This window comes from Sceloporus occidentalis, unplaced genomic scaffold, assembly GCF_023333645.1.
Source record: "Sceloporus occidentalis isolate IW3139 unplaced genomic scaffold, rSceOcc1.0.p SCAF_17, whole genome shotgun sequence".
NCBI lineage: Eukaryota > Metazoa > Chordata > Lepidosauria > Squamata > Phrynosomatidae > Sceloporus > Sceloporus occidentalis.
This window is the reverse complement of record NW_028316997.1, coordinates 11,215,833-11,227,156: the sequence shown is the minus strand read 5'-3', so window position 1 is coordinate 11,227,156 and position 11,324 is coordinate 11,215,833. Positions and strand designations below refer to the sequence as shown.

At 39.0% G+C, this 11,324-nt stretch overlaps 1 protein-coding gene across 1 annotated transcript; it reads left to right on the top strand.

The window, feature by feature from the left end:
• Positions 1-3,975: 3,975 nt before the first annotated feature.
• On the top strand, positions 3,976-10,844 carry LOC149302846 (traB domain-containing protein-like). The gene is made up of 9 exons (XM_089482018.1): positions 3,976-3,994; positions 5,684-5,755; positions 6,648-6,814; positions 7,041-7,181; positions 8,077-8,187; positions 8,426-8,565; positions 8,907-9,079; positions 9,631-9,742; positions 10,673-10,844. The coding sequence occupies exons 1-9, from the start codon at positions 3,976-3,978 to the stop codon at positions 10,842-10,844; spliced, it is 1,107 nt and encodes a 368-aa protein (XP_089338144.1).
• Positions 10,845-11,324: the final 480 nt, after the last annotated feature.

Below are 11,324 nucleotides of genomic sequence, written 5' to 3'. Positions count from 1 at the left end.
TATGCATATACCTGTAAAGTGCTTTGAGTCCCACCAGGAGAAAAGCGCTATATAAATACTTGTTGTTGTTTTATTTACAATAAATATTCCTTTATGAAGGTCTGTCTGCCTTTGTCTGGTTTAAGACTTGCATTACCTAATAAGAACAATTTATATTCAATTTGAAATCACATAGATATTGTGTTAAAGCATATTTATGAATTGTCTGGGTGGTGGCAGCATTATGATAATAGTTATATCATAATTAAACGTGGGTGGCATTAAGGGGGATATTTATCATTGTTTCCTGTCTAGGGCAGACAGTGAATTTTAACCCTTTTACCACCAGAACCAAGTCACGTGCAGGCATGAATTCCATAGTTCAGGCAGTCTCATTCCCTGCAAAGGATTTACAACCAAGCATTAAGAATGATCATTTGGCTTATGATTATGTTATATTTAAGCCCCTGAAAATGGCAAGACTATACATGAAAATGTCTTTAATTCTTAATGGTTTATACAATATATTTCTTAATCCCCTTCTATTAAAGCTGAAAGTTTGCACTTCAATCAAAAAAATGCTTTTTTCATATACATTATGGTGGTGTACAGAGCCTAAGTTATGAAACTTGTGTCACTATCCAAATCTTTATGGACCTGGATGTACATACAGTGTTCTAGCGGAGACATCTCCATGGTGTTGCAGAGAGCAACATATCAGCTTAAACTGCAATGTTGCCTGGGCACGTGCCCTTGCTTCAAACATGCATTATGCAGGGCCAGCTCAGCACTTCATGATGCATAGTGTGAAATGCAAAACAAACATTTTTAACTGGCTTATGAACGTGCGGTTTATTGTACAAACCCCTGATTCCTGTAAGTCACTAGAAATGAATCTACATGAGTATGTTAAACTAAGTTATTATAATGGGAATCCACTGGAAGAGCCAATCTAATCTGTCTCTGACTTGCCCCTCAAACAAGGATATTATCCCCAATAGGGTTAAGAAAAGCTATATAACGCGCTTAAAACATATTCACGTTAACAAACACATGTGGTTATAAGCTATTCCGGTCTTCCTCTATAACAGCCCGCAGTACGGGCAATACAAAAAGTAAGACAAAAGAAAAAAATGAACAACCGCAGCCCATGTAACGTCACACAGCAGTGACGTGTCGCTTTCTCTCCGCCTAGTTACTCCACTACCCAAGTTTTACACTCTGAGCTCTAATTGGCCGCAAGTTCCGCTGACAGCGCCGATTCTGACTGGTGAGTAGTTAGGCAGCTGAGTCTGCGCCGCGGGGTACTCTGGGAGTTGAAGTCCTCACTGTCGGTGTCAGGCACCTCGTTACTCGCTGGAACATGCTGCGCTTCCTCCTGGCGCTAAAACTACAATTCCCGAAGATCTTTGCCACTGCCTCTCTAGGTTCCCATCCTGAGAGATGACTAGTAGAGCATGTTGTACCGTGAATGTGCTGTAGTTCCAGCTGAGCGTCTTTTCCGGGCACGGGGATACTAAGAGCAGCCAGATATATATATTCCAACTGTGATCAGCATTTTGTCTTCAGTCTTGTGACTGGATCCAGTGAGTTCTTTGCTATAAAATAATTACACGTGCGCAGTGTTGTGCTTCTGTACACTTCTGGATTAGTGGTCATCTGTAGATTTCTAGTTAAATCTTGCCCAGGCCAAATCCAGCAGGCATTTACCTCTCTACAGACTCAAACCTAAAGGTTTCCAATCCAGATGATGATGATGATGATTATGATACTTGTTACAATCAAACATTGTCTGTGCAAAGTATTAGTACATTTAATATAATATTATTGTACCAATTAATGTGTTAAATGCCAGTAGCTAAAGCTAATTTACAGCAGATCAAGGTAAATTTCTATATTTCTGCCTAAAATACGCTAATTATGCATCGAGTGCCAGAGACATATGGTGCACCTGGATGTATGTTGCAGAGTTAACGAGTTGTTGTGACATGTCAGTTTTCGGGGCTTTAAAGCGAAACACTGTTGTATATGTAGCCACTTTTATTTGTTTCACAATTAGATTCTTAAAATACTTGTTTTGAAAATGTATGGTGTGGATTTTCTAATGTCAGATGAAATAGGGCTGCCCTATTGTGTTGAACATATGCATGTGATTTCCCAGGAAGCTGGATATGTATTTCCGCAGCTTTAGTTGGTGGGTTGGGTAGACCAGGTAAAAAGGGCCGACAACTGACAAGAATCGGTTAAAAGGACACTGTAGCCTATATATGTATATAACTTAATGTAAAAAATTGGCATGGGTTCGGAGGGGATCTAAGAGACAATGTGCAGAAAGCACTCTGGTTTTATTGGGAACGCTTTCTTGACACCAATGAGTGGCATCTAGCGAAGGTAAGTGAGATATATAGAGTGCGTGTTAAAGTGCTTTAATGTACGTTGTTTCTCTAGAAGACTGTCAGGGACGCTAGAATGTCCTTTTAAACTGTTATGTGGGACAGTGGAACTTTAACTCAAGGTTACAGTTATGAAGTGGTACAAGGGGTATTGGTGGCCTACTAAGATAGGACAGGGGCAGGCGTTCTAACATGCTGTAGCATTGATGGAAGACATCAAACTGTGACATCATGTCCTGTGTTTTCAGTCACTGTTATACCACAGCTTGTCTGCAGGTCTTCAGCGCTAAAGGTCTCTCTCCCATTAAATACATTGATATGCTTGTTTCATATTGAGAAGAAAATAAGTGGTGAAACACTGATTTTTTTTTTCTCAAGATGTTGACCAGATGTAGTTTTCCTTGAATGTCCTGAATTAAGGACATTGCCAGCTGGTTTCCCTATTATAAATAGAAAACTTGGTGCAACATTTTGAAAATGGTCTTATCACCATGGCAACTAATGTTCTAAGCAACCTGAATTTTAGGGTTTATTCACTAAAGGGAATGTTGACAGGAGAGTTTGCAGAAAAGTTGTGGTTTCAACTCCTAAACGTCACTATAGGTTATGAATGTCCATGCCCAGTGATCTCCTGCTGCAGTAAGAGCATGGCTGACCCAGTATAATGTATAGGCAAATAATTATATTTCAGTCCACCATGTTATTTGTTGGGCTATTTGCACCCTAGTACATTTAAGTACCCTCTAAGTATAATTGAATATAGAAAGGAAGTTAAAATAACCAGTTTGGTACCATATACCCAATTTATTGTGTTCTGTGATAACTTCTTTGTTGCAATAAGAACTATTTAAGTGTCATCATGGAAGCTGAACACTTTGAGTAAACTGGCAAACTAATTTCATCCTTTATAACAGGGATGTCAGTTTTCCTGCAGTGGACCACTTCATCAGAAGTGTATGTGTGCATGAGCCACAATCATTTTTCATTGAGAGAAAATATACAGCATGACTCCTGTCATTATATAGTGAAACAGACAGTGGTACATCATGGCTCCTACCATTATATAGCAAGCCAGACACAGACTGTGGTACAGCATGACTCCTATCATTATATAGTGATACACACAGTGTTATAGCATGACTTGTATCATTATATAATGATCCACCTACAGAAGGTGGTACAGCATGACTCCTATCATTATATTGTGAGTCAGACACATACGGTGGTACAGCATAACTCCCATCACTACATAGTCCCAGCTCTGCTTGTTCTTTCTTGGCTCTTCTTGTTCTTGTGTCTTTTTTATAGTCCGCTTTTCCCCGTGTTGTTTTTTTTGCGCCCGCTTCTCAGTGGACCAGGCCTCATGGTGCTCATCCGCGAAGGGAAAAGGAGCAACTTAGAAGAAGTTGCCCCCATGGCTCTGGCCTTTTGCCGAAGTACTCCAATGGTCCAGAATAACACAGACAGATTCATGCAGAAACGCTTCTCTTTCCCTGCGAATCCATCTTCATTATTTAGGCCTACTTTCCGCAAAATGAAAAGGCCCCATCTTTTTGCGGGAGTGCTCCAGGAGGCCTGGTTCAGAGAGAAGCAAACCTAGAAGATGCAAGAAAAGAAGCAGCGTTGGGGGAGAGGAGATAGGAATGTGGAAGTGGTTGGGGTGAAAGGTAGGGAGAATCAGCCAGCACAGACTTCACCCCCTGTGCTGCTCTCCCCACCCGTTTACCGCTCGGCGGGCCACATGTTGGAGGCCCCTGGCCCTTATTCCTAATTTGTCAGGCTAGATTTATAATGGGGTAAGATCTGGTTTTCCTAAGGACTGGCTAAAATTAAACCTTCAGTCAATGCTCCTAAAAGTAATGAAGGCCAACCGCTGTTTACTCCCCCCACAAACACACTATTCGGTTATAAACTGCACAACTGTAACCCAGTAAACCAGGGCACGTCCAAATGCCTAGTGGGACAATCTAGCTGTGAATGTAACTGTTATTTATAGGAAGATATTTCAGGAATATGAATCGAATACAGGCTTAGATGGTAAATACCATTTTTTGTGTCTTTAGCATAAAAAAGGTAATTGGTTTGAGCATTTACTTGTTATGATTTCATTTGGTAAAATGTATGGGCAATTGTAAACCTAAAACAACCACTGCCCAGACTGTCTTGGTTGTTGAGTCCAAGATGATTAACTGGAGGAACAATATTCTAATGGCCATTTTACTCCTACAGTGATTGTGTTTGTATCCTCTTATAAGAAATGTTTTCAGCAAATTAAAGAAATCTAACTCGTGATTAAATTTTTATGTGAAAACTTTCTGTAGGTTTCAGGCATGTTAATGTTACAGGTTTAATGAGCAGTGAATAGTTCACATTGGACCTTACAGATATGTTCCAATATAATATCTGTACGTGTTTCTGTAGCAGGATGTGTTGGGCAGCTGATCGGGAGTTTGTAGGTACCATCTGATTGGCTGTGTGCTTTTGTGCTTACTCAGGACTTGTTAGGTTGGTAATACAGGATGTAATTTTTATAATGCAGGAGAGCCAACGCCAGGCGGTATGCATGCACTGCAGTCATTGTCCCTTCAATAACACTTTACCAGAATAAAACGCGTAGCACACCACTTCTATGAAGAAAGGCTATCGAGTGGGATATTGTTCTTCTTGGTGTTGATTAATAATACTGTGTGATTTTTAAGTATTTGTGTATTTTTTCTATACACTCTCTATATATGTATGCTTTTCCTGGGTCCTGTGAAAAGCAGTTCGGAATTATGTGGTTGGCTCCCACGTTCTACACATTGTATGGAGCCCCGGTATTATTTTAATGTGTTAATAGGAGGTGTCCTCATCTGACCAGTTGGCTACATGCAAATAAGGTCCAGAAAGAACAAACAAATACTTACCAATATTTAGCAGAACACATCAAATCCCCAACAAAGATATGGAAAAATCACTTGCTTTTTCGAAGCATCCTAGAGAAATAGGCATCTTACTTGTGCATTGATGGCCCCTTAATTAATGACACTTTGAGACATACTACTTATTTAGCCCTTATAGGAATTTATAACTAGCTAGATTCCTTTGACAAATAGAATTGGGATAATTCAACCCTTGTTACATTGCAAATAATGGGATGCAAATCTGTTATTTATTTGATTTAAAAGGACAAGCCCCTGGTTTCCCATCAAAACATTAAAGAAGCACTAATTTGACAATGTGCTGTTTTTTTTCATGATTTTGTCTCTCATTTAGTAAATGCTGTTTTTAATGTATAAGTAAAGCTTGTCGTTTATATTCACATGTTTAAGCAAAACCAATGCCTTCCACTGAAGCTTCTGATGATGGGCCACCTGACTCTTCAGACTCGCCTCACAATATCTGTAAGTAGTCAATAATATTAAATGGAAAAAACAATCCCACGTGGATAAGAAAACAAATGAAAAAATATATTACGTTCCTAATGTACTGCCCAGACAACACTCAGCACAACGTGGGGCACATGTACTTGGAAAAAAAGTGACAACAATATTAGTGCAATATTGTAAAAGCACAATATTCAAAATAAATTAATAAACTGGTCTTGCGCCAGTCTGGATATCGGAAGGGTGGGATAGCCATTCTGTTTTGGCCAATATATGCATGCTTGACAACACCACTGTATACTTGGGGCCTGTTCAACTAGTATGCGGTGTTCTTTCATGATGATACCCCCCCTCTAAGAATGGGGTCTGAATAGAAAAATGTGACTGCCACAGGAATCGGTGTATGGTATGTGGAATATGATGTATACAAGATAGATATAGCTTTTGTCACTATGGTGCTATATGTTGTTACCTGGTAAACAGAGCACTAGCGGTGCAGTGATCACAAACTTTGTGGATGTTGACCAAGGCAAGTTGTGGGGCACATTCTACTGCTTAGGTCCTGACAAAATTCACATAATTGCAAATTATTTATGGATTCTTTTATGAATGTGAAGCCTCAGGCTTTTGGAAACTATCATAATACCCCACCAGCTTCAGGGTGGTAGATAAGTTGAACAGCCAGGGGATTTAATGTATAGAATTGGCATTAAGTGACCTTGAATCCAAGATGAGACCAAAGACTGATTAAGGCTTGGGTCTTTAGATCAGGAATAATGGGCACACTAGATGGGGCAAATGGTTCTTAATCTGCCATCAAAGACACCAGACCATTGTTTCGTTTTGATTAATTGACCTTACATTTAGCACATTTTGGTTCCAATGTTGGGCTTTTTGTTCCTCAATTCAGCCGATGCAGATGCTTTTAGAATTCTTTGGGAGATGAAAATGAAGAAAAGGCAGAAACAGCCCTCCCTCCCTGAAACTGTGACTGAACTTACCACTGAGGATGGCAGCAGGGTGTACATAGTAGGCACTGCGCATTTCAGTGACAGCAGCAAGCAGGATGTTGTTAAGGTAATACAAGAAACTGCTTTGGGTGTCTTGTGGAGAGTCACAATGCCCCCCCCACTGTCTTATTGCTTCTCGTGAATGTAGGTATTACACGCAAGCACTTATTAAATCCACAGGTACTTTTGAGGGCTGAAGCAAATAAAGGGACTATTATATTGCTTCAATTATTCAAAAAAAACATTATTCTCCTAGATTTCTCATTTAATTTTGTGGAACTGTAATTTTCCAGACCATTCAGGAGGTCCAGCCAGATGTGGTGGTTGTTGAGCTTTGTCAGTATCGGGTCTCCATGTTAAAGATGGATGAAGAAACGTTGCTTAAAGAAGCCAAAGAAATCAATCTGGAAAAACTTCATCAGGCAATCAAACAGGTGATAATCATTGTTTATTTTAAAGCCCCTTCTATGATTAAATGATTATTGTGCGCAAGGAACCAAATCTTACCATATCATCCATGACTTCTCTGCCTCCAAATTTCCAATAGTAATAAGGAGGGCCTGTCTGTTCTAACATATCAGTTTTTTCCTTCATTTGTTTTTCTGTATAATTAAAGTAAAAACATAGGTTTGCTGAGGTTGTGTACTAAGCCTGGGGCAGGATATGAAACATAAGGTTAAGTGCCCTATTGAGCAGAATTCTGTTCCTTAACAGGCATTAATGGTATGCCTTCTATTGGCAATTCGTAAACTACCTTTCTATATCTAATGTAGAGGGTATATACTTAAAGGGATGCTGCCAGCGGAATTAGGTATGATGAAGTTAATGTGAATGGAAAATGAATATGTATTGAAGTAATAAATATACCTATGTGTATCCACACACCTTATCTTTACTGTCTCCTTCCTTCTCTTTGTAATGTTACTAGTAACACCTGCCCATAGTTACTAGTTTACTGATTCACACAGTGGGCCTGAAGTCATCTATTGTACTCCATTATTCAGCCTCAGTTGCAAAGTAAAGAGGAAACGCTGTACTGTGATGTTGGGGTGGTTAATGTTAATATCCCAATATAACAGCAGAGAGACGTACATAAAATATTTTAGTGAATAGACAGAATACGTAACCAATGATTACACATACTCCCTTATTAATTGGTGAATGTTCTTTATTGGTGGTACTGTCCCTTTTTAGGCTTGAAGGAAAATGCCTTAGTTGAAGTTGATACCTCTTTTATTTGGCCACAATATAAAAAGGTAAAAACTTACATATGTTTTCTCATGGAAATCCATTAAAGTCCTTCTATATGTTCTCTTATTTTCTTGCCAGAACGGAGTCATGTCTGGTCTCATGCAAATGCTTTTGCTGAAGGTTTCTGCTCATATTACTGAACAGCTTGGGATGGCTCCAGGAGGGGAATTCAGAGAGGCTTTCAAAGAAGTGAGTCCTGTTGCCTGTATCATTATTACATCAAAAGTGCTTGTTTTGTAAAATAGGTATAAAAAATAGGGACCTCCTCAGTACATCCACGGTCTGCCTTTATAAATAGAAATTGTATGTAGGTATACACTCATACTCCGTTTGGCATCAGTATGTCCTTGCTGTGTGTCTCCATATAACATTCATTTTTATATTTACCAGATTAATGATTCCTTTTTTTTTTTTTTCTTTTCTTTAGGCCAGCAAAGTGCCTTTCTGCAAGTTCCATTTGGGGGACAGGCCTATCCCTGTAACTTTTAAGAGAGCTATTGCTGCACTTTCGTTATGGCAAAAGGTTAAGCTTGCGTGGGGCCTATGCTCTTTGTCTGATCCTATCAGGTATGTAAATCTAATTGCACCAAATTTAATTTCTTTGCTTCACGTTTATGAGGATCCAGATCGGATCACTAGTGAATTCCGGATATGAGTGCTGGAAATAATTTTACAAATCTATTCTTTAAGATAGCCGTAAAGTAGCTTTGTTGGCGTGTTATTGTCACTTTTAATGTGGTAATAGCGCTACGCAATCTGTTAATAAATAAAATGCAATGATCCTCAATGATACATCTGGTAATAAAGTGTTAAATCACCCATTCTGAGATTAAATACTGCTGGAGAAAAATACACATTGATAAAATTATACACATCCTCCCGCTTGTAACACAGCTCTTTCTTTTCAGCGAGGATGATGTCGAAAAGTGTAAGCAGAAGGACCTTCTGGAGCAGATGATGGCAGAAATGATTGGAGAGTTTCCAGATTTGCACCGTACCATAGTCTCTGAGAGGGATCTCTATCTTACCTACATGCTGAAGCAAGCAGCTAGGAGAACAGAACTACCTCACGCCTCTGAAAGTAATTATTTTGCCTCCTTGTATTCTTTTCACTCCCCTGAGTCTGCAGGACCTAAACTAGTTTTATATATTCATCTAATCCATTTATATTTTAAAAAAAATGGAAAATGAAATAATACTGAAAAAAGGTATTTTGGGCACATTGGTATGTAATGTTTTCCTTAACATGGCAAACTTGACCCAATGGAATCTTATCATTATGCTTTAACTGTAGCAGTATTACACTACTACATGCCTTAAAATTGCCATGGGTCATTTCGTATACGTACCAAAATTGATGTTACTACTTTTGTAGAATCCCCCTAAAACATGTACAATATACTGATCTTTTCCTGTGTATTTTCCTGGTATCTGAAATCAGCTTTGTCTGTTTTTTCTTTATGGAATGCAAGATTTTTGCTCTGTCTTCTATACTGAATGGTGGGAAGCAGTATATAGGAGAGCTCTTGTCTACTGCATTAGGTTTTCTGGATATTTGTCACTTTTCTTTCTGTTTTATTTGGACACGTCTTGGGATAGACAATTCTTGGTTACACTATTCTGTCTGTGCAGATGAACCTAGAAAAAGCATCCCAGCCATTGTGGTTGGAGTGGTTGGGATGGGACACGTGCCTGGGATCGAAAAGAACTGGAACACCGATGTAAACATCGAAGAAATAATGAGGTAAACATTTTTCATTCTAGCACACAAAACAATTGTCAACACAAACTTTGGCTTGATTCTATTTTAAGAGAAATTTAAGTCTCTTTAACAGTTATGTATTTTATAGAAACTGTGCAGGGCTACTAAGCAAATGTACTAGGTGAAAACTCCCATAACTTATGGCTGTACTCATTTATTCACTTAAGGACATCTTGATTCTCTATAAAACCCTAGTTTGCGTTACTAAAAAAAAAATATTGGGCATAACATTTACAATTTTTACATGGTGTCCGCATTGTAAATGCATGGAGGGATTATGCAGAATCCCCACATATGCGTTTATCCCTTTCCCCACCCCAGCTATTTTCAGTGCAGGACATGTTCAGCTGAACATGTCGTCTGCCATGATTTTCTTACCCCAGTCAGCTCCAGTGCTGACTCTCCCGTTGATTTCTTGCCAATCGGTGGCGATAATCATAGGTCCACAGAAGAAGCAGGTAGCTTCAGACTCTCCCCAAGGTAAGTGATTTAATTTTTTGTTCAGCCTTATAAAGAATGTGCATTAAAGCTACTCATAAACTACTTTAAAATGCGTTTTTCTATGGTAAGGCTGTCATGGACATTAAATGCTCCATTTTAAAATTATGGTAAATGCAAAAGTCAAGCCTGACTCAAATAATGAGAGTAAACACAAGAATTAAGGCGCTTACAGTGACTTGGTTCTAGTTTGTGCTTCTCCCCTCCTGCAAAGCTAATTTGAGCAAAGGTTTGGACTTGACAGACAGGACATGCACTATGAAAATAGTATTTGCCAAAACTTGCTGTGTATAGATTCCGTACTGTAAAATATACACGGCAGTAATGTATAGTAATGTTCCTTCTAGTTTAGAAAACAGCAAGAGTTTTAAGAATAGTCTGATAAACCATGATTTTATGTGCTCTCTTTTACAGTGTGCCTCCCCCCTCAGCATTGAGCAAGATTGTTACCTTTGCTGCAAAAGCGACATTTTTTGGACTTGTGGGTTACGGTTGTTACTGTATTAGTAAAAGGACTGTTAAGATTATCCTTTCAGTGCCAGCCACACAGTATTGCCTTCAAAGACTAAGCCAAATGAGCCACTGAAACTGCAGCGCAAACCTAACCTGTGTCGTGACTCGCATTCAGGAGGTGGTATACTGGCAGAGGCTCCTCTTCAGATTTGGTACAGAGTTTGGCTAGAAGGTCATTTTTTTGTGATTGCCCATAAGTTGCACCAGCCTAACTGTATCCCTGCAGCTAGCATCTACATGGAGAGAAAGAAGACTATCGACATATTCAAGTGTCTTTGTATATGTTCTTGGCCTATGTAGCTCAAGTGGTACAGTAGTTCTCTAATGCAATGTAACCTGCAGGGTTCCAAATAAGAAGTGTTATGAACCATACCGAATGTATTTTCACAATGTGACACGCCAAGCAAATGGGGCAGCAGTTCGTACGTGGCATTAAGTGGAGCCTATGTCTGTCCTTCAGATCTGTTTGTGCTTTCATATAAAGGATACAAGTAAAATATACTTTTGATTTTTAAAATCAATCTGAAGGAATGGTTCTATATATATCTATTCT